The sequence below is a fragment of the Chironomus tepperi genome, unplaced genomic scaffold, assembly GCF_022539635.2.
Source record: "Chironomus tepperi strain 1889 unplaced genomic scaffold, CSIRO-AGI_Ctep_v1 contig_100, whole genome shotgun sequence".
In the NCBI taxonomy this organism is placed as follows: domain Eukaryota; kingdom Metazoa; phylum Arthropoda; class Insecta; order Diptera; family Chironomidae; genus Chironomus; species Chironomus tepperi.
This window is the reverse complement of record NW_027226222.1, coordinates 935,786-961,108: the sequence shown is the minus strand read 5'-3', so window position 1 is coordinate 961,108 and position 25,323 is coordinate 935,786. Positions and strand designations below refer to the sequence as shown.

At 31.4% G+C, this 25,323-nt stretch overlaps 1 protein-coding gene across 1 annotated transcript in view; it reads left to right on the top strand.

Annotated features, from left to right (window-relative positions):
* The window catches only part of LOC139087172 (uncharacterized protein MAL13P1.304), a 71,249-nt gene that overhangs the window by 39,780 nt on the left and 6,146 nt on the right, over positions 1-25,323 (top strand). The window contains 9 exon segments of the mRNA XM_070635906.1: positions 6,718-6,836; positions 6,902-7,118; positions 7,993-8,331; positions 11,538-11,798; positions 11,917-12,037; positions 17,640-17,965; positions 18,211-18,384; positions 22,388-22,501; positions 22,663-22,696. Coding sequence (XP_070492007.1) covers positions 6,718-6,836; positions 6,902-7,118; positions 7,993-8,331; positions 11,538-11,798; positions 11,917-12,037; positions 17,640-17,965; positions 18,211-18,384; positions 22,388-22,501; positions 22,663-22,696 — 1,705 coding nt within the window.

Genomic DNA, 25,323 nt, shown 5'->3' with positions numbered 1-25,323 from the left:
CACATAAAATGCTGTTGGACATCTGTCCAAAGCATGACTACAATCCCAACAGTTCTATATGAATGAATGAACAAAAAGGCAAAACAACGCAAATTACTCAACATTAGACACCATTGATCATTCTCTTTCAAAATTCATAATGAAGTAATAATTCCGCCGTCATTTGGTAAACAAACAAGCGAGCTCACAAAGAATGTTAAATAAAAAGTAGGAAGATATAAATACGTATACATTGTGAATGAAAATGAAGAAAGGAAAGGAATAAAAAAGGGGCTGATGAAACAATTGAAAAGATTATTTGCTGATGTTTAAAATTATCATTTATTAAGAGTTACAACAATTGCTTATGTGAGATGATTAAAACCAATGGAATTAAATGAAAATGCTTGTTCTATAGAAACATTATAAGAATGATGATTGAAATTGGTGATTATTATCGTTAAGAAACTTAAATAAATTAAATCCTTTCATAGGCACTGAGAAGAATTTTTCAAATTTGATTCACTTCAATTAAACTGATTTTTATGGATCTAACTGCCTTTAGGATGAAGTCTAATTTGCGTATAAATGTCTTGCTTTAAAACAAACAAAGAAGTTTCATTCATTCTAAAGGAATCAACATGGAACTCAATTATTTAACAAGGTCTTATTTCAAAATGATGGTTCCTAAAGAATTATTGAGGCATGCTGCCCAAATCATTACTGCAAAATTAATTTCTTGATACTTATGTCTGAGCATTAAAATTTATTAATCATAAAAATTGCTTTCCCCTGATGAATTGTTACTTGAAATTGATTTTTATACTCTATATAACATTAGTGAATATTAGTGGTATGAGGCTATAAATCACTGCTATATTATTTTTGATAGAGCTATTTTTATTGATTCATTTCAATGAGAAATATCATTTGAGCTCATAAATAGAACAATAAATTGAAAATCTTTCTTCATCATAAAACTAAGTTTAATAGATAAAAACATATTTTAGGTGATGTAGGAAGGAACTGATATTGATCTTATGGTTTTGTAAAGTATTTTTATTGATGTTGAAAAATGAAAACTTTTTAAAGCAAAACTAGAAATAAAAGTTTTTTTATGATACCATACATGGTTATGTTCCATGTACTGAAAACTTATGAACTTGAGGGAGCTTATCGACTATTGTAAGGGGAATATTTTGTTTACGGAAACTTGAAAAAAACCAACTTTACGCAAATAAAGCTTATGGGCATGTTTCCTCATGTGCTCCGCACGATGTGATTGCTAAGACACTACTTATCGTCGTTAACGTCCATACGTTTCGTGCTTGTGTTTCTCGGATTAAAGCAGGCAATCATTCATATTTTTCGGCATACCTTGCAAACTAAGTACCGCGACACACAAGTTTTCCAACACTGGGCTATAAAATCAAATTTACAACCGCAATTAAACTTTTAAGTACCAAATGTTTTTCAAATTTAATAACAAATGTGACCTAATTTGTAAACAAGCTCATTCTATCCCCCCCAAATTAACCGACACAACAATAAAAAGCATTTACAAAAGTCATCCACTCAAATTGTTGCTGCCAGATGGAAGGATTAACATTTAATTTATTCGTTTCGGCAAAATAATTTCCTTAATTATATTATTAACAAGAACATTCTTGAAATCTCTCCACGCTTCAATTTGTTTTTTCTTAGAAGAACTTATTTTATGCTCAAAAGAAATGTGAAATGATACTCAATGCTATGAGCTGTTTTATGCTGTTTTTCGAATTCAGTAATACATTAAAGAAAATTATTCATCATTAAGCTACATTCTTTTATTCAATATTATTGCGTGAAAAATCCATAAAATATTTCCTATAAGCGATGAGTTGATGCTTTTTTGTATAAAATAGGGTTCGCCAAAATTAGATGCAGATAGATGCAGATATGCAGAAAACTGCAGGCCTGCAGCAGGCCTGCGCATCTGGATGCGCATCCAAGTGCATCTTCAAAAATGAAATTTTTAATCATACTTTTTGTCTATTTACGATGAAAGAATTTTATATCCAAAATTCAAACAATAAATTCCCATCAAGAATAAGAGAGACAATTATTTACGGTTGTTGGGGAGTCTAATAATTTTGAATTTCCTTCAATAGAATCTAAGAATGTTTTTTATGTGAATAACGATGCTTTAAATAGCTTCAAATACCTTACGATATTGTTACTTGTATTTTGCTTGTTAGAATGAATAAAAATTGTATCCGAATATTTCCATTTCTAATCTTATCTCATCTTCAAATAATAAGTACATACTCAGATGATGTCTACTATAAAGATGTGTATTCATACTATTGGCGTAGCTAGCAATTTTCAAAATTGGTCCTCAATCTTTATCGTTCGACCCGAGACGCACAATTTGGTTGATTGTGTGATGCCACGTAATCATGTTGAATGCAAGATTAAATGATACCTGATTTTGAACCGTATTTTAGATTTTTAAAGCTCTATATTGTCATCTTTGCATGACAATTTCCTCGTGTCTAAGTATCTGGAACCCGTATTAACGGTAAGACGCTAAGTTGCCCTGATAGAACCATGAAAATGTACACAAATGTAGATCTGAAATTCCATAAAATTGCGGACGCCTTTACATCACCTTCACAATTTTTGACGTCACTTATAGAATATCCCATAAGAATGCTACTAAGGAGAAAACTTTTCCAAAGTAAAGAAGTCAAATTTGATTGAAGAAATGTGTACAAAAACCGCAATAAACCTTTCCTTCCTTATCCACTTTAATATTGAATTTTCGATTACCAAATTGATGTTAAGTCTTATTCTCAACAAATATTTCTCTCCGGCTTTTCCTTTTCTCCGTTCAATGAAATAAATAGAATATTGAAAAGTTTTAGCAATTTTGTGGTTTTAAAGCAATACAGAAAATTTTTCCTTCCCTCTCCGTAAAGGTTTTGGGATAATTTTGCTGTTGAAATTGCTGAGCTAAATTGTTTTTGAAATATTGCTATTATTGTTAAATTTTATTTATTGTTAGATTTTCTAGGATTTTATTGAATAATTGCGAAAATATTATCGGTTTTATGATTTGAAAAGTTTATCGTTCTAAACAAATAAATAATAAATAAATAGAAAGCATTATGTGAAATTTCTTGTGAATCAATTTTGATAAGCGCATCTGAATTTTGAAGACTTTTGACAAATCTATTATTTATGATGTCTGCTATTCAGTTGCAATTCTGTTGCATTCTCAAAACGAATTCTTTTTATTTATAATAATATTTAATAGACAAGTTGTAAAACCATATGAGCCCTTGTAAAATAATTGGATTACAGATTTTTATTCTGTTGTTCCACTTTTCAGCTATAAAGGCTTCTCTTTTGTATCGGCTTATTCGCCTACATATGATTTTATATCCTACATTTTACTATGTCACGACATCACAATTTCTTTCTTGAGTTTAACGACGAAAGATAAGAAGTACTTACAAAACGTCATGATTTCATAGACTTGACGTCTGTACGAATAAAGCAAAAAAAATAGCCCGAGGACCGGTTTCTTAAACTACTCAGGATACCTTACTCTACTCGCGTACATATGCAGGAATGTCATATGTATGATGCACCTAGTACACCTCCTCCAGTTCTAGCGTACTGAGTATAAACTGGGATAGGCAATGATATGTGTGTGGCTTTGGAACAGAGTGGTTTAATATCAGAGGGGCTACGTAAGATTACTATTTACTTAATACTCTGGCTACAGATCAAGTGTAATCCATGGCCTCGTAGTCAGATCTAGTGGCTACCGCTTGCCAATCCATGTGACACTCTCTTTCGACAAAGATTACTAAATGAGTCGGCTCCTGAAGCTGGTCTCTATCGCTGGCTACCGCTTGCCAATTGCCAATTCCAATGTGACACTATCTCTATTCGACAAAGAATACTAAATGAGGCCACAAATAAATTCACAGGAAAACATCTTGTAGATCGGAAATTCTTGTTCCATTCTAGATGTTGTGAAAGCCATAAGATGTACTCGTGCAGTTTAGTGTGACACAAGTCTAGAATATCAAATACTCTAAAGATAAAGTTGTATAATATTATCATAAAATCTTAAAATAGCTTAATTTACAAATCCTAAAGTACCTATAACTTAATTTAATTCAATATAAATCACAACAAATCGTCCTAAATTAAAATATAAATAAAACAAAGGACATAGTTTGAATATTGACACATTTCCTTTCGGTATATTCATTAAAAAATAAATATTGAACAATTTCATTCTGATTCTAAAATAAAAAGAGCATGATTATAGCTATGCACATAAAGTTTTTTTTATTATAATCTAGATATTGAATTTTATTTGTTCAGGAGGAAAAATAAATAAAATCTCATGAAAATGAATAGACGAGAGAGAGGAAGAACAAAAAAGTAGAAAAAATAACAAGCAAGCACATAAAATTTGACAAGAAACAATTCTCTAAGCTTCAATAAAACATTCGATAGAATGAAAATTGAATATTTTTATGAGGAATAAAAAAAAGAATCTATTTGGCAATCTAACACCATGCATAACAATAATAAAATACAATTTACCATGATGATGAATAAGAAAATTTGCATAACGAACTCTTCCATCTTCGCAAAACTGTATCTTGTATTTGCCTTTAAAATCAAAATCATCTCCATTCATTTTTTTAACCATTTTTCCATTTTTTAAAAGTGATTTTGCACTATTAGCCATCTCTTGCAAAAGCGAAAGAAGCAACTCTTTGGTTGGGAAATGAACTCACTGAACAGTGAAAAAAGCAAATCGTTTCAGAGGCAGTGAAGGGTAAAGTCCTGCAAAATGGCTTAATAGCATTGCAAACTTTGTCTTTTTATGCATATCCTCAAAATCAACCAGCACTTTTCTCTCCATAACTTTTTTATTTTGTGTAGAGATAAAATACTGCTGTTTTTGCAATAAATTGCTATTTAAAACAGAACTGTCAATAATTCAATGTAAGGGGTCAGAAAATGATTTTTTAAACGTATTTACTCTCCTTTCAGTTTAAATTTATTTGTCTGCTGTGCCATTGGATTTTCAATTATTTGTTGTTTAAAGTCTGAACTTTTTACAGATGGATATAAAATTACATTCCAAACTCATTATGAAGAATATCCTCCTCTTTGCTAATTATATTATTCAAAATGAAGTTGAAGACTTTACGCAAGAAAGAATTATAATCCAAATGAACATGGTACAAAGTATTATTTTATGCAAAAATTTTGAAACTTTTGCTTCCATTGTTTCCACGGTGATTCTATTTACATAATTTTTAAAGCAACAATTCTCTTTGGGGGACGTCCATAAATGACATCAACTCAAAAATAACAAGCAATTTCGGTGCATGCATAACACATCATATAGTTCAAGATAACCTTGACTACATCAACTACTAGACGTCATTTATGAGCAACTTATTTGCCATTCAGTAGACGGTGTTATGCTGTTTACTGAATAATATTCGGTGTAATTCTATATCATCTTATTAAGTTTTATTATTAGTAATAAGCACAGATATTAGTAATATTCATTATTAAAAGGTCACCGGTGCGATTGACAGGCTTCACATTGACAATGCAAATATTATCCTTATATAGGTCAGATGTAATCTAAACCTTTAAGTAATTTAATCCCCAATATATCCCAAAATGACATGATTACACCTTTAATGTTATCGATAATGATCGTCATAACATTCAGCATAAAAATATATGTGTTTAAAAAGGGAACAAGAAGAGAATCAATAATTTTTCAATTACCTTCTATCGATTTGCAAAATAGACTGGAACAAACATAAACTACGAGTAAAGGCAAAAAGAAATTGAGCCAATAAACTAATGTATCTTTTCACGGGCCATTTGCTTCAGTACTAAAATGAAATAAAACTTAAAAAAGAGGGAATGCAGAGGATGGGAATGTAGAAGAAAAAGAAAATCAATAGTGATGGTCATTATGAAGAAAGAGCTGGAGATATTTACCCATAATATGCTTATAAGCTTTACTCACTCATTATAATTTTTCACAAAATTAGCACAACAAATGCTTGAAAGCACTTTTACAGGAAGAAAAATGTTCTCGTGTTCTTTTTGTCAGACAGACTACGTTTAGTCGACCGTATGGCTAGCTATACACTTGACATTTCATGGCAAGTTACACAAATGTCAAATTTAAAACTTGGCATACGGTCGTGTAATTCGAGTCTGTTCCACTTGGGAACTAATTTAAATGTTAAATGCTAAGAGCATACCCGAAATTGACTAAGATTTTTGATGGAAATTAGAGTCAAGTTGCCTTAACATAAATCAAAATTCATGTTCATTTCGACCTCCATCACCTGAATATTTACTTTACTATACAGAACAACGCTTTATAAGTCGTACCAACTAAAATGAACATTACAACTGGAATTTAATTTTCTTCATGCAGTTTAAGCTGTCTCCCATGAGTACCTTTGAATCCGTAAAATCCAATAATTTTTCTTCCTTTTGCTTATCCTCTTCCGACGTCTTTGCCTTAATTGTAACTATGAAAGGGTGATGTTTTGTACAGTAAAATGGAAAAAAAAGTTGATTATTAATTAAGCTAATGGATCTCATTTCTCAACAGCTGAATTTTTTTTTCTTCCTTTAATCATTCATTTTCATTTATGTTTTCATTCTGCTCTTTTTTCTTTACAGTCACAAATGGTCTACAGAGATTTTCAGAGCAACCAAAGTACACAGAAGTAAATCCAAATCAGGATGCTTTACTTGTATGTAAAGTCATTGACAGAAGGGGCACATGTTCGTGGCAAAAGGTTTGCTGATTTTTAAAATTCTTTGAATTTTTTCTTTCAACTTTTTTCTTTCTTCCTTTATTCAGGATAATAAACCAGTAGGAATGTATCCAAAAAAGTATGAGTGGGCAAGTGGTAGTACAAACACAATGGGAATGCAGTCACACTCGGGCGATTGCTCGATATGGATACGTGCTGCAACCCTTGAATTCGATGATGGGTTTTGGGAGTGCCAAGTTACAGCAAGTGATTTTACAACACAGGATGCATTAACAAGTCAACCTGTTAGATTAGTTGTACGAGGTTAGTATTATATTGAATCTGTTTAATGCGCTCATGTAACCATAAAAAATCGAAAATGTACCACAATGTTGGAAGTAGGAAAAAAGGTCAACATAAATTATCCACGCCAATAATAATTTATGACGTGTGGTTAATTGAATTAAGGCCCATTACAATTTAACCATCTCTCTCGCATTTCTACTGTGAATGTCCAAATATTTAACCAGTAATATCATTTATTTACACAAGCAAAACAACAGTCACTGTCACATTCATGTATCCACATTATTATTTATGGGAATCATTAAAAAATTGAAATTTTAATGTGAACAAATATTAACATTAATAATCGAATGTCATCGTTATTTTAAAATGAACGTGCATATATACAATCACAGAAATAATAATTCGTCATTTTTTTGGATACACTTTATTGACAATAAAACAATCAAAATGCATAATTTGTAATTACAATAATAAATGAAGTCCTCTGATCACCGTTTAAATATTTGATTCTACTGGAATAAACGACACAGTTGAGCATGCATAATGTAATGGACATAAAACGCATTTTTTTCATACTAAGCATAGTTTATATCCACAAAATAATTTAACAATAGTAAAATTGCAAAACAATAGCTCATTATAAAATAAAATTCGATGAAATGAGCTAAATTGGGAAATAAAAAATAACAAAACAAGAGAGAGAATGAACATTTTCATAATAAATTACTACACATTGTGGTTCATAAAAGTGAGTCAATAATTGCAGAGCATTTATCAAATAATTATATGCTGATTTTTCTTTTATTTGCATTAATTAAAAATTATTTTAATTGATAATTGAAAAATTGATGAAACATGTATTTAACATATTCAATTTTCATTTATACAGTTGCTCCACAAAAACCAAAACTTGAGCACGAAGGACAACATATTCTACCAGGTAACAATGTCACAGTAGATTCTGGTGCTACAGCAACAGTAAAATGTGTGTCACATTACGGTAATCCACCTGCTGTCCTCAAATGGTTTCTTGGGGATCAAGAAATAGCACCATTACATCCGCAGACGAATGCGACAGAGCCTGATAATCCCAGGACATGGTCAGCTGCATCTGTTGTGCAAATACCAGCAACAAAGGAACGTCACGGAATGCCACTTAAATGTTTAGCATTTCATGAATATTATTCGGCACGAACGGTCGGCGTTGAAGCACGAATGGACGTTAGATGTAAGTCCTTTAATATATAATTACTGACAGAGCTTTACTCACTTTCATTTATCTCGTGCTTATAAGCACACCCTTCCAATTTCACTTTTTTTATACTAAGTTCATTCATTCTCAATGTACAATGTCGTGACTGGAGATTTACACAATGAGAGATTTTTCATTTCCACTGTGTACTTAACGTGGACTCTTTGACATTGACACTCCTCGTCGTTTCCTCGTATTTTTTTTTGACATTTTTTTCGGTTACACTGCGTAACCCGAGTTGAAAAAGTGATTTTTTTGCTTGATTACACTGTGTAACTTGCTGCTGCTCATTGAAAATTAAGCATTAAATGTTTAATTTTTATGAGCAATTAATGTTACAATTTTGTTGTCTAATTAATTCCAGTTATATAATCAGTGCGATGTTTGTTCTGATTTTGATGTGGAAAATGTAACTTTAGATGGGAAAATTTAATTTTAATTCAATGATTCCGGACTCGAGATGACTCCCACTTTTATCTGCTCAGTTCATTCATTCTCAATGTACAATGTCGTGACTGGAGATTTACACAATGAGAGATTTTTCATTTCCACTGTGTACTTAACGTGGACTCTTTGACATTGACACTCCTCGTCGTTTCCTCGTATTTTTTGCTTGCTTGCTTGCTGCTGCTCAATGATTAAATGTCGAGCAATAGTGGCTAGTTATGGTGTTTGATTGATTTAGATGGGAAAATTTAATTTTAATTCTTCGGTGAACCAAATCTATTAATGAATCATGCAATATCGAAACATCAATATCGAAACATCGACATCGCAAAACGATGCATCGTAGTGGAAACCCACCACACAGCCATTCTTTGTAGACTGCAGTCAACAATGTCATCATCTCACATGTTCTAGTATAGCTCTGGATCTCAGTGATCTGAATACCGAAAGTTTTTTTTTTTCTCTTGCTTATTAGAATAGAGTTTCATAAAAATTGGCTAAATCTTAGTCAGTTTCTTCATTGCTTAAAGCATGAAATGTTCAACGTTATGATTGAATGACTCTAATAATATTGCCACAAATTTGGTTAACGTTCATATTTACACAGAACAAAAATAGCTGTCAGAAAATGTATTCGTCAATAATTTGTTAAATGTCAACAGATATTTTCTAGAAAGATTCTGCATGACAAAAGAAAGAATGTTATATCTTTAAAAGCATGACAATAATTGTATGTGTCAAGAAAGCAAAAAGGGCAAAGATAAGAAATATCAGCAGCAATGATAGGAGTCGTTCACTTATTACGGTCACATTTTAGGACGGAGTGATGTTCTCCGATTTTACAACAGCTTAGACAAAAGTTCATTTTTTGTATGGACAATATACAATCAGGGGAAATGGGTGGTGGCGATTCGATTTTTTACGTAACGTAATAAGTGAACAGCACCTTGTCATTATTAAGATACTCAGTTTCAATGGCAAAAAAGGAGAGAAATGAAAAATTGAATGAATCATTGAGATGACTATTGGAAAGATTGCAGACAATTCGATAAAGATAATTGCAAAAGGTTCTTCTCAGAAAACATTTTTTTGTTCCATCTCTCAATGACTGAATGCTCCAGACCGAAGGAAATTCAATAATAAAAAATACTTTTTTCTCTTTTCTTCATCAGTTTGATGATGAAAAACATTGTACAAAGATAGTGAACTTAATTCCTCCTCTGTTCTTCTTCACTATCAGTATTTTACAGTCATAATAACGGAAATATTGATAAACAAGTCTATTGAGCACCTTTCCTATTCAGTCTTTTTTCCTTCCCTCAATTGAATTTGGCTCGAGAGTATTTTTTCTCTTCTTATTCAACTCTTTATTTATCATGTACAGTCTTTTCCCCATTTTTTTCTCAGGTTGTTTTTGAGCACGATAAACTTTTTTTATTCTATGTATTTTTCCTTATTTTGCGAAGAACAAAAAACAAAAAAAATTATAATTTTATTTTTCTACGTTCATAAATAAATACTCTCAATTGTGCTGCCATTCCATTCAATAAAATTGTTTACGTACTTATAAGCTTATTTGAGAGAGGCAATTGTTATTTTATAATAAGTATTTATTCAATTTGAGTTGCCATTTAAGGCATTAAAAAAAGAATTTGAATTTTTTTTTTTGTTTGAGGTTTTTAAAGTGGAAGTGCGGAGATATACAATATTTGTAAATATTTAGTCTATTTTTATTATTGTAATTCTTGCTAGATGTGTAGGAGCATCGAATATTCGATTTTTATCAATTCTGTACAAATTTAGATATCAAAGGCATGAAATGCTGTGAAATCTATTTTTGAAAATTTATTATATGTTCAACCAAGTTTTAGTGACGTACGAAAAATTTGCCTATAAACAGGCGCAAAATTTATTGAAATAAGAACCATAAATATTTGATATTCTTCACAAAAAAATTGAGTCACTGACTAAACTTAAACTTTAGATGGATGTACAATTCAATTTTGTGATCCATAAACTTTTAAACGACATTTAGATAATGCCAGAATCTGGATCCAGAAGCGTATACAGGAAGGGGGAATCCTGGGAGTCAATAGTATTCGAGTTAAAAACCCTTCTTACTTCAAAAAGTTTCTCACTTCGCCAATGACTGGGTAAATTGCTGACTACTGGTTGCCGATTTCCAAAACTCAGTGTAATACTGTCTGAGACAGTCATTCTCTATCAATGATGAGTTCTTTGGTCGCCAAGTAAATTTTGCCATCTTATTAGTCAGTTTATTTTTCAAGCTTCTGCAAATCTTTTAATGGACACATGGTCAGTCATTTCTGTGGTCAATAGTTGAATATGTGGTCTCTAGATTGTGTTTTTCGGGTTTTATGGATATTTGTAGTTCAAAAGAATTCTTAAAATTTCTTAACGAAATGTTTGTTCAATAAAGTTTTGATAACATTACAGGAATACTATATGAAATTCCCAAATTAAATACTACAGCAGTAAGAAGTACTTCATAAATAAATGTAGAAAATATTTTTCAAATTTAATCCCCCCGACTATGAACAATTTATCAAAATCCTTTTTCATTATTTTTATTCAAAGAAATTTTCTTTGATTTAAAAGCTTCATTGAGTTATTATTTTTATGAGTAAAGCTCTACATGCATCCATATGTAGGAAAATTGAGTTAAAGACTCTAACACATTTCCATTTCACTTGTTTTTATCCTTTTCTAAACAGATGCTCCCACAATAAAATTGCTCGGTGCACCACAAATTGATTTAGAAGAGGGAAAGGATAATCTAATACTGAGATGTGAGGCTGATGCAAATCCACCAGCAAGTATTGTGTGGAGAAGAGCTGGAAGGTCAGAAATTGCAAGTTTATCAGAAAGTCTCCAACTGAGACCTGTTGGACGACGGGACAGTGGATTATACACATGCCAAGCTCAAAATAGTGTTGGCACTTCAGATCAACTGTCAGTGCAATTGGATATAAAATGTAAGTGCTATTGCAAGCTGACTATTTTCAATTTAATTTAATTTGGTATAATGTGTACTGCACAACATGAAAAAGAAGAGATTGAAGAAATTAATTAAAAATATTTAATGTCCCGCAGATCCACCAAGAATTTTATCAGCTGGACCAGATCGTCTTACGACAGCACCATTATTCACACCAGCTGTCTTTGAATGCGTTGCAGAGGGAAATCCAACACCAACATACAAATGGGTACAAAGGTAATAACATTTCAGACTGAAAAAAAGAACATAAACGTTGATTGTAATTATTGCCTTCAAGAAAGGTGCTTATGCTCACTAATACTTCACTTCACTCTTAATTCAAGAGCTTCTTGTGTTTGGCGAGGAATTATTAATGAAGCATCTTGCAAAAAAACGGAAGAGAAAAAAGTTCTCTCTGCTCTTCATCCTTATCCATATAATTAAATTATTACCTTATTTCCGCTAGAATTATCCTTTTTTGATTAGCATTTCTTTCCTTTCAGAACAATTTTTCTCTCCTCGCACTCTCTTATTCAGCCTAAAGTGAAATAAAATACTTGAGTCATAAAACAGAAAAAATTTTTAAACACCAAATTATGACTATAAAGATAATGTGCTACGCACACCTTTTTCATCTCTTTCGAATGTCTACCTAACAATAAATGAATCAGGTTTATACCTTACTCAAAAGAAATTAAATCATTTTTTGAAACTTGAACGAATTTTGCGCATACGGGAATCCGAAACTTTTCATGAATTTATTATACTTTAATGCTTCTTATAATTTTTCTCTTCATTGCTCCTAGAAAAAGGTAGTACAAGTGTTTTTGTAAAGGAAGTATGAAAGTTCATGAATTACTGTGGGTGAAAGAATTATAAATAAAATGCGAACATATTTTATTAATACCTAATATTCATCGAAGTTTGCAGAAAATGCTATCGTAAGAAAATTGATTTCATTTCGCTGAAAGATTACAAAATACTATTTTTATTCAGAAGTTGTCGTAAATGACGTCCTACATTTCATACAGTTGTTACTTATTAATCTAAAATTGAGATTTTGCTTTGGTAATTAGGGTGAAACTGAAGTTTATTAAGTCTCGTCTCTTTTAATCACCATAGAAATCCAACTTTGCGGGTTGCATAAATTTATGTCCATCATTTGTTGACGAGATTGTATCCTAATAATTCCTAGGAATATCCCGCGGGGCTTCCACCCCATTCCATAATATTCCTTATGTTCTTCTGAACTTCCATTACAATCTCAATGGAAGCTGCACTTCAAGAGGCATATAAAATTCTAACCGTCATTTTTGACGGGATAGAACTCTGGTATTAGGTATATTAGGTATACACACGGATAGCACACGAAACCAATAGTTTCTAACATGTTTCCGTGAATCAGTATCTTACTGGCATGCAATCAGAAAACGAAATTCGCATGAAAATGAGCTTCGACATAATGACGGACATTTCCACGTATCTTTTTCGGGAAAGATAATGTTTTAAATATTAAGACTGTAAAGATCATAACCTTTTGCACCTTTTTCAAAACTTAGCATAAAGTTAATTTAAAAACCTTCAATAATTTAGGTATTCTTAAAAAGAAAAACTTTTCAATTTAAAACCCTAATTATGACTTTATTCCAAAAAAGAAAGTTTTTCCATTTGATCTCATCATTCAACTCACAATTAAATAAAAAGATTCGAACCATTCTGATAAGAAAAGAAGAAATGACATAATGGAATCATTAAGATTCAGAAAGTCAAACTTTTTAGCTCTTATCAATAAAGCTAATCAAAAAAGGATACACAAAACATGTTTGATTCATTCGAAAAAAGTAGAAGCTTTGATATTCATTTCAGTATTTGAGATTTTCATTCGGTATGTCGTACAAAGTTGGGAAAAAATCATAAATTTAAATATATACATGAAATTTTCGTACTGTTTTCCATTCACATACACAAAAAAAAATCTTTTACTACATTTTTGTGCTTGTTTTCCCATTTCTGCTTTGAATGCAAAAACGATGATCTGAGATGCGAGACAGTATAAGATAGGGAAAGGAAGAGAAAAGTGAAAAAAGGAAAGGAAGATTATCCAACACAAGAAGTGCTTTACAACAAAACAGTTTTGTGTGTTAGATCTGTATGCTTCATTCGTTCAACACAGTCGATGAATGTTTGCTGATTACACGAGAAGAAAAGAATATTGTAATGCTTCAATGTGCTTACATATGCTACTGCCTTCTCTCATTTTCCATGTCTTTCATTCATCTCATTTCCTAACAACGTTCAAAAAAAAATAAAATAAAATAAAAAAGCTTTTCACTTAATAATAAACATGGTAAAAATATGTAATGTTATCATTCCTCTAAACATCCATGTACATACATGCATGTATAGTATTCCTCAAAGTATGTAATATAAAGTATCATTGAATAGGAAAGCATCATTATTGTTTGCTTCTTAATAGCGGCGTAAACAAAAATAAATGCTATACATGTGGAAATGGTAAGAGAATATGAATACACACGAAATGGTAATATTATGCGAATAAAAAACCTCGAGAAACTAGAAAGGGAAACTCTCTTTTGATTATATTCTCACATCTATTTCCATTCATATTCGTGCAACCACTCCGTAACAATAGAAAAAGCTTTGCTTCTTATTTTTCCCTCCTTTTACTCTTTACTGTGCAAGCTTCTTCTTGTGTCTTACTACGTTTATTGAACATGGAATTCCAGTTAAACATTTCATTGGTACAGAAATACAATTTCTATGCTATAAACATTTCTATGTCATATAGTCTCGTAAATACACATCACAATAAGTTTGCATAAATAGCATTTTATTGTATCATGTGTGAATAGAAGTGTTTGTGAAGTAAAGTGATTTAGGGGATAAACATAGATGTGACGCATTTACTTTTTGTCATTTCTTTCTGACGTGATTTATAGAATCTCTTTTTTTCCCCGCTTTAACTTTTATACTTTAATACTCAAGAATTGTTGCTAAGTGAAAGCAACAATTTTTCATCTCCTTTCATGCATGCCTTATTCAAAAAATGAAAATGAATTTATTGCATCCAAATTGAAAGTTTTAATTCAATTATAGCTGTAATCAACATGAACTCATCCAACTTTGTAATTAAATTAATGATATTGCGCTAACTTTACGTAAAATAAATGTGGAAGATTCCTTTGAAGTCGGAATGTAACCGCCTACGCTAATATAAAAAGTTGTGGTTTGCTCTAAAAAAGCTTTTGATTTAAAGGAATTTCTACTCATAAAGTCTGGTTTGTGGAATTTTTTTCATTGTTGCTAACTTTTTTATTTTCATTAAAAATATTTATTATATTCTTTGAATTCTTTTAATCTTGGAAATACCTGAAAAGAAAATTTTAAATTGCAATAGTAGAATTGTATTCTGAGTTTATAAGAGGTCAATAATGTTCAGGGATGTAGCCTGAAAATAATGTAATCTTCTCAATTCGGGTCACTTGGAATTCTAAATAATTCGCTTTAAAGATCCCTGATCTTAAAGATCCAGTGCTTCTCGTTGTATACGTCTTAGGGTAAATGAAAGTTTAACAAGCAAGGGTTCACCAGACCATCGTATTCAAACCAAGACCTACATTTTAAAGAGATATCCAAACCACTCTTTTGGTGACATTACTGCCTGTATTCAACATGGAGAGGCTGTAAGCCGCATTTTTCATCAAATCTCGAACCAATGAACGCTGGGTGTAATAATTAAGTCCCAAAAAGCGAAACCATTCCACCACCGAGATAATTCGACTCAGTATGTAGACATAAGACAACAGTATCATAAAAAAATTTCTCTGTATCCCATTACATCAAGTTATACGTAGACATATGTCGCTATTTTGACGCACCCCTGTATCAAGTATCATAAAGTCCTATACGAAAATATTTTTTTCAATTTAATAAGCGAATATAATTTTAATTAATGAACTTTTTTTCGCACCAAATAATCCAAAAAGAATGATACACAATAAAGAGTAGAACAAAGACGAGAACAATAAAGAATGAGAGCTTTTCACATTTTCTTTTCACTTTTAAAGCTTGAAATTTTTTTTCATGTGGAAAGGCTTTTCTTATCCTCTTTGATCTTTCACTCGTTATCATAGTACTATTTTCATACGTAATAAAAACAACGAAATAAAAGTACTTGAATGTATACATGTGTGCAGAATGTTGTTCTTACCGTAAATGAAACATTCTCCATATAATTTTCCATTCATTAGGCAAAGATCCTTAATGATGCAACACCTACATTTTCAGCATTTAGTAGCATTAAGGGAGTTTCTTTGGATGATAATGTTGTTCTTACCGTAAATGAAACATTCTCCATATAATTTTCCATTCATTAGGCAAAGATCCTTAATGATGCAACACCTACATTTTCAGCATTTAGTAGCATTAAGCAACATAAAAGAAAATCATGCTGGAATTATTCCTTAAGTAAGGTAAAAATTTACACAAACTTAATGAATAAAATTCTCATTATTTTGTACATCAGCAAACTTATGAATATTCCCAATTCTCATCATGTTAACATTTTTTGTGTATATAAATTATGGCTTGTCCTGAATATTTCGTATAATCTCAAGTATGAATGAAAGGAGAGAAAAGGAAGCAAATTAAAGCTTATGAATAAGAATGTATAAGAAATAGACTTTAATTGCAATTCTCATCTTGAGACTAACATTTTATTATTGTATTGTGTAATATTCTTCCTTTATAATCTTACGACTTTTCTGCATTTTAATTGTTTTTACATAAAATCTTCTTCTGTAAATTTCCAAACTCTAAATGAAAAGGATAAATACAAAAAAAGGGTACAAAAAATGACTGAAAAGGAATAAAATGCTAAATTAAAAACTTGTGCAAAATCATTTTTTCCATCTCATTCTGTATTTTATTTTTGCGACTGCAACATCTGTCACTGCTTGGGTGCTTGGAAAAATTAATTTGTTGTTCACTTCTGACAGCAAATCACAATGGGTTGGAGATGGAATCAGAGAAAATTTAACATGACAAAGTTTCCCCCTTTTCACTTATTTCTTTCTATTGGTGTCTGCCTTCCTATACACTTTTTTTTACTGGCTGGTATTGTGTTTCTCTAGAGAGGCTGAAAAAGAGAGGAAAAAAGGATAATTAAAAAGCTATTCTATGAACAATACACAATACATCTAGTTGGAACTCACTCTATTAATGCCCGGCACATTCATACGTACAAAAAGTTCCTTCCACATTATAATCTTGATGAGAATGATGATAAAATTAACTTCTAGTCAGATGGATTTCTTTCTATATTTTATCAAGAATATATGGCTCATGCTTTTTCAATAGACTTAACTGAAGTGTTAGAGATACATATATAGATGAGAATCATAATATTCTGTCTTATTCCAGAAATAATGATCATTTTTTGTAGATCTTGTATATGTGTCTTAACATATGAGTGAACAACTGAATCTGCATTCACGTATTAGCAGTTCCTTCCTTACATAATATTATCATCTAATTAGATCTAATTGTTACACCATTATGCATCTATTGTTTATGAAACATTTTTTTTCTTCTTTACTGTTTTCCCCTACGAGAAACATGACAACAGGAAGGAATGATGGTGAAAGACATTTCTAATTAAGTCATATTGAGATGCATGAATCAATTATTATTGCATTGTTATTCATATTTTTCACTTAATTAAGACTGTTTGACGTGATGCATATGCGCAGAATAAATGAACTGTAAATTGACTTGTCTGAGATAATTAAATATTTTTCTCATCTCTTTTCACCCCTAGAATTCCGTCACAAGGCAGTGCATGGCTTGAGAGAGGACTCGAGTCACGTCTCGTGATTGATAATGTAACATACGATTACCAAGGAGAATATGAGTGTCGCGCCACTAATTATATTAATGGACAACAACGTTCAACGACATCCGACCCAATTTCATTGCAAGTTGTAGGCGCACCACAAGTATTAAGGCCAAATTCATCGGGCTATCATGTATCTGTAAAACGTGGCGATTCAGCATCACTTACATTAGTTGTATGTGCTGATCCAAGACCGAGACACGTAGCTTGGGAATGGGGCTCATTAAGGCTAGAAGCTGGTGCCGGAATAGGTATGTATATGATCTCTTTCTAGAATATATTCACATTGATTATGGTAAGTGGATGAAAATAGAGCTAAAGATGCATATATTCATTGTACTAAATATTATGTAGGATGATCTGAAAAAATCAATAATGTGACGATAACACGTATTCTCTATTTCCATCTCACTTACTCAACTTCCTTTTATTCTCTCTGTCCTCGCACATTCAAGCATTCATTTTATCGTCTCTTATATTCTTATTTCTCCCATAGGTCGTTTTAAAGTAGATGAAGTTTTCCAAGATAAACGTGAAGATTGCTACATAGCCACACTCCATATCAATCAAGCAGACATACAAGATGCGCGACCATACTATTTGGTAGTTGAAAATGAGCGTGGCACAGACCGACACTCAATCTCTTTAAAGGTTGAGGGAATTTTCCCAGGTATGAATAAATGCATAACAAACGACCACCATTGAGGATTATCGCGCTCATTTAGAACATTATAAATATCCCAAAGAACTTCATTTTTCAGCAAGCGTACATATTTTCCTTCCATTCCACCAAACATGCCTGACTTGAATACAACAAAGCAGTGCTAATATCAAATTACTTTCAAATTAATCCAATTAATTCCGTAAATTAGAGGGAAACCCACGACAAACACAGAAACAATGAAGAATAATAAAATTTACTGCGTGTTATGTCTTATTTCATTTGTTTATATTATGAAGGAATTAACAATTTTTTTTTAACGAAGTTAATGTGGGCAGTAATGTCTCATTTTTATAAATCTTTCTAGCTAATTGAATATCATATAAAGTAGTCTGGGAGGCGGTGCCTTTTGTATACAAATAAGGGGAATGCTCGCATAATAATGAGATATATCTCATTAATTTGTAAAATGTCACGATAATTAAAACCATTGAATTCATTTTAAAGCTGATTGTCGTGCCTTGTTAAGGCTTTCTAGGAAGAGACAAAAATGAGATTTAATGCAGTTCAGCACACGCATACTCATTGTGTGAATCCTTGTCATATTGACAGCACTCTGGATAGTAATTGCCAAACATTTGGTTGGAATCGAATCCACGAACTCACAAAAGAGAGATACAGATATTCGATATGTTGCCTAACCACTAGGCCACCGAGACCTTACTCTCGCTCTGCCATATTAGCCTATATATGCCTCGGTACCCCAAATTCCACTCTGCTCATTCACTATAGGCATCAATATATTCTCACCTTTTTCCCTGACTGAATTTAAATTTTGATTATTATTATGACGAAAATAAATGATTATACAACGCAAATAACAACTGAAGGCGCCGAAAATTCGTATCAGGAAAGGGTGGTAGAAAGAAAAGAAATTTAAAATTTAAATTAATTGTTTTATTGCATGTTGTAACTTATTCAGATTTTTATTCCTCCTCTTCCTTTTGAAATTATTTTACTACTATAACTTATGAATTTCTTGGCAGGAAAATGGAAGCTCCCAAACCACAGTTTGAGTTAAAATTTGGGACTCGACACCAATAATAACCTTTCTTAAATAAAGAACGGAAGAACATTTTATGATACAAGTTGATAAAGTAAAGAAAATAAGAAGAGAAAAAAGTAATTCCACAAGGATTTGGCTTACTGTGAGGAAAATGAAATGTAATAAGAAAAATAGGATGAACTTGATGATTATTTCAAAAAAAGGAAAAACAGCGAGAAAAACATTTAAATTGTCTGGATTTTCCTCATTATTATCGTACACGCTTTTTTGTGGGTTAATACTTTTTTTTTTTCTTTTGTTTGTTCAAAGATACAACGAGCATGCTAATGGAAGGGGTTTCCTTTCCTCATTTTCATTTCTCATTCATTTAAGTTCTAGTTGTGAGAGAGAAGGACATAGCAAATATTTGCACACCATTTTCATGAAAATGAGTGCGACGAAATAATATTTAGTTTATTTTTTGACAAAACAAACGAGGAAAGAAATAATAACTAGCTACGATGTCGGTGTCGGTCACTTGTACTAAGTATAGCATGGAAATGAAAATAAGTTCTTGAAAGCTTCTTGAAAATTAATTTCACTGATAATTTTTGTTGGGGAACTTTGTTCAAGTGAAAAAGTGAAAAGAGCGTATTGTAATCTTCATGAAAGCCCCATTGTTGGAACCGGCGGTAGTGTAAGAAAATATTTTAATCACGCAAATATTTACTGACATTTATATCAAAAAGCTCTAAAGTTATTATGGCATAAAATTATGATTATTTCATATCTCTTGATATTAACATTACCGCATAACCTTAATTGGGTCTTTCTTTACGTTTCAGTTTCATTCCGAAAAATTGATGCAAATTTATATTCAAGTTTACAACTGTGTTTGTGCGTATGCTTTTAAGAATCTACCAAGGAAATGGTAGAGGAAAAACAAAGAAAATTTTCACGACATAAATATTTTGGTAGTAAACGAAAGGAAATAAGATTGCTTACGCTCTAAATGGAATTACAATGCGAGAATGTTGACCTTCAACCTCAATTATTAATTGCTAAATTGTCCAGGTTATTAGGGAATGGAAAGACATGAGCGTAAAAAAGTTGATGATATTTTTAATTCCTTTTTCATTAAAATTTACATCACCGGTAATTGATGTGTCGATTATTTCATAATGTTTACATTTCACGTTGCTGTGTATTTTTAGAAAGGGACGAAAAAGATTTCATAAAAATTTTAAAGCGAAATTCATTAAAATTTCAAGAGATAATGATGAGGATTAAATGTGTTTTTGTACGCAGTTTACTTATGAATTTACTTCTTGAAATTAATGAAACCTAAATATTCACTGGGCTAGGTGCTTAATTTAAATATTTGAAGGATTATAAAAGGTTCAAATTGAAAGATTAGAATGTTAAGATTTAATAACATTTTTTAAATGAACATTTTTAAATTATATTGATATGTCTGTAGTGGGAGCGTAGTCAGGAAGGTGGGTTTTTCCTCCGTCCGGCAAATTCAAATTTTTGTATGCTTTTTTGAAGAAATTGCTTCTTTTCTATTTGATAAATGGAAAATCCAGTAAATTTATGTGATATAAATAGAACATAATCCAAGGCTTAAAATCAATCAATGAATCACTTCCCCGTCATTTTTTGGCTGCACCTCCAGTCAGCCCTCTGGTCTATAGATCAGAATTACGAGTTCTGAATATTAATAATTTAAAAATTAATATTACATAATTTCAACACAATTTTTTTACAATTTTTCATTGACATCATTACTGCCTACGTAGTAAAATTGAGCATTCAAACCAGTATCATCCATTTTCCAAACCATATTATCCTGTCAAAAAAATATCAATTAAATAGGCGTAAATTAATGCCGTTTAAAAAATCTAGACTCATAATTATGAGAATACAGAAGTGATTAATTTCCGAGTGGCACAAATGAAGATTGCTTCGCTACGGTGGTTATAAAAGTTCCTTAAAGGGATTTTAAGCTCTTTTTTCCTCATCAAATAGAAACCACTTCCGTGTAGCAATCATATTGCTGCCATATACGCGGCTTTCAATTGATGTTGATAAAAGAGCTTTTTTTGGAGAATTAAAGGCTTCATGGAGAAGCCTTACTCATTTGTGTCGCTCGGGTAACAATAGCTGTTAACATAATTAAGCAAATGTTTCATTTAATAACATTTGAAGATATCAAATTCAAAGTATTTACACGATAATTTCGTATGTCAAATTAAATTTATTTTTAATTAGTTACAAAAAAGTTCTTCCTATCTACACTCATATGTTGTAACATATCATGCCGTGTATTATGTTGAAAACAGATAAATTTAAATATTCCTTTGAAATTTGCTTTTGATTGTTGCTGTTGAAACATCATGTAGGTGGTGTTGTGAGGATAAATGTAAATATAGCTTGACATTCAGTTTACACCGAAATCTGTTTTAAATGCGCGATTCTATAATTTTATAATTTAACGTTAATTTCCATTAAAAATGAATTTCAATTGTCATTAAAAAATATGACAAGCTTCCATATTTTCATTAAAAGGAAAAATTAAAATAAATTTAAGGTAATGAAGAAGAAAATGAGAAAAAAATTAATAAACACAAGGCAAGGAAGGAACAGAAGAAAAAAAATCATTTTGGCTTTAAGACAAGCCATAACAAAAACAAGTTGAACGTCTGTGTGGGATTTAGACGAAGTAATATGGGACAGAATAAATCCATTTTTGTAATGCTAAAAATTTATTCCACTGCTTGCTCGCTTGCCTGCCTGCCTCAATACTATAGATATAACATAGCTAAGACAAAATTCCATTTTGATTCTCTAAAATAATTTTTTTTCCTTCTCGTTTTCTCATTTTAATGCAATTCCATTGGATGCCTGTTTTATGTATGGATTTCATTCACTCACAAACTACTTTATACGATGGCGGGCTTACAGAACCACTCGAACTGAGTTACTTACTTGGCATTGCCGTTGGAAGTCTAGCAGCTTTACTTATTTTATTATGCTGGTGCATTTATGCAATTCGAGCCAAGAAATGTTGTTTCAAAAGTGAGTAGACTATTTTATTTATACATTTTATCCCAATAAAAACTATATCCACGTGCTTATATGCTATTTTAAAGACCATACTAGATGAAGAAGAAAAATTGTTAAATTCACTCAACTAAATTAATTTTTCATGTTTTATTCTGCTTACGATTTCCTTCCAGATCGAAACAACTATAAAACAGCTGAGAAAGATAGGTATGTATAGAACAAGAAGCAACTACGTAAAAAAATTAGTAAAACAGTAAGACACACTAGTAGTGTAGTTGCTGTAGAAGCTAGAAACAGTAACATACATGATATTCCATTAAGGGTGCCTTAAGCCTTAAAGCATCTCATGTGAAACACATTTTTTCGACGTTTTCAACAAAATAATTTTTCCTCACTTTTCTTTTCCCTTCCTTCCTTTCATTCACAAATATTCAATTTCAATTTTCTATACTCTTCCCAATATACGATTAGTATATTCAAGCATGAGCTGGCATAAATTTTTAGGCGTCTTTAAAGAGAGCAACCAGCAAAAAAGAATCAGCAGTTTCATTCATTTCATCTCCATCATTTGATGATTGGAAAGAAATCTCTACTTAGTATAATTTAAGGATGAATTTGATGTTCGCAGCGTGATTTGAAAATTGTGTAGGACTTTGAAATGACTATTAGTTCATGAACCTCCTCAGAGTGAATGACAACAGCTTTTTTTTCGATAGAATTGTACTGAAATTCTTATAAAAAATGTTGCTTGAAATGAATATTGAGCGTAGTTTTTAATGTTAATTCAGAAACATCGAAGTATGTCTTCAACAGACTCTAACATGTAGCACAAAAAAAAATCCATAAACATGAAAATAATAGCTACAATGACGATTTAGGAAATAAGGCCCGTCGAGACTTTCTATGATGATATAAATTTTTACACTAATATGAATACATCAATAAATATTCTCATGATAATGGAATATTGCACAATAAAGGATATTTTGTGTGGGATTTCAAGCGAATCGTTTACTTCCGTTGGTAAAATTTTCTTTTCCTCTTTTGATTTATCGCAGCTCTATGTTCACATATTTCCGAATAAGCATCCCAATGAAATTAGCTGATTGACTCATAAATTTTCCGATCAATAGTTTCAGTTCCTATCTATCGTTATCGCTCATCATATGTGAATATGTCTCAATATATACAGTCACCAAAGTTATTTCATGCGAAAAAAATACACTTCATCAACAAGATTCTTTAAGCGAATCTCATCATCTCCTATATCATAATAAAATAAATGGCACATGATACATTTTTTTCTGCTCGATACCCGTCTCTTTCCGTCTCTCTCATGTTTACGCTTTGACAAATTACATCTAAAATCCTTCATTATTTATATCATATCATATTTCAAAGTTAAAAACATAAATAATATCCTTCTCATCATTCGACATATAGGCTTGTAACAATTTTCCTTCATTTGCCAATGCCACTAGTGCTGTTTGTCAACCATTTTATACCGTGCTCACTTGTATGTATATGATAAACATATATCGAGAGATTATGTATACCCGGATAAATCTTTTTGAATCAAGGCATGAAAACTGAAGATGTCAATTAGAATTTAGCAGGTATTGAGCAATTGTAAAGCACTTATCAATGACATCATGCAAAGAGGGCTGCAGAATTATCAAGACCATTTAACTGGGCTCGGAATCGACTAGGATTCTAAATAACAATCCTAATTCAAGTCCAAATGAGTTTTGCATGTTTTGTGTCAACTTCATGCTTGCTTCAAGCTTGCTCATGTTCTACGAAAGCTAATGATGAGTACAGTGTCGTAGCCTAGAATAGTTCTCACATGCATTACAAATATATGAACCGTATATGCTACATACGCATTAGAATTGAAAGGATATAGGAAAAGAGGAAAAAAGAATGTATTGCTCCGTACGACACACAAATAAATAAATAAATTTTATTTTTAAAGCTTCGCCAAGCTTTTGTTGTTGTTGTTGTATATTGACTGTGTGTGAACGATGCTTTTAAAGTAGATTCAAAGAGCAATAAATTTTGCTGTGTCACTTGGCGAAAATAAGGAAAGCAAAAGAAGAATAAGTGATGACTAAGAGAAGGACTTTTTTAATCTAAAGTAAGGGAGCAAGGATCATCTTTAAAGAATAATAAAAGCGAAAAGGAAAAGAAATCTTATAAAAAGTACAACCTCACGATATCATGTCATATAAAAGATTTATAATATTTCATAGCAATTTCCTCCCCACATATATTCACTTCACTTACTTATATTTATTTTATTTTATATTTTTTGCTCTCTCCTGCTCCTCATTCATGATGATATGTATTGCCTGATATTTTTTCATAATTTTTTTCTCCTGCTCCTCTTCGCTGCTTGCCTGTCAAGTGCGTCAAGTGCTTCATAAGTTGCATTACACAGTAATATGTGAAAAAAAGGAATCATACTGTGAGTAGAGGGAAGGAAAAGGGAATGTTACAAAAAAATTGTACAAGAAAAATTGCTACAGCAGAAAAAAATGTTGTTTTCAAGTATTTACACTTGAAACGTGTCAGTGTCATAAACAGATATTATCATGAAATTGATATGAGATAAAAAAAATGTTGGGCGAGAGTCGCAAAAAAAGACCAAGACAAAAAAATGTGCAATAAAATGGCAAAGTGTAAAAATGTGTCAGATTGCAGGACAAATGGAAAGATAATGTAGTGGAGATAGCTTTCATCAGTGAGCAACAATATCGCATACTTATAAATATTTATGGAAACTGCTTCTTTTTGGTTTGTTGGAAATGAACATTTTATATGTATTGCTTTAT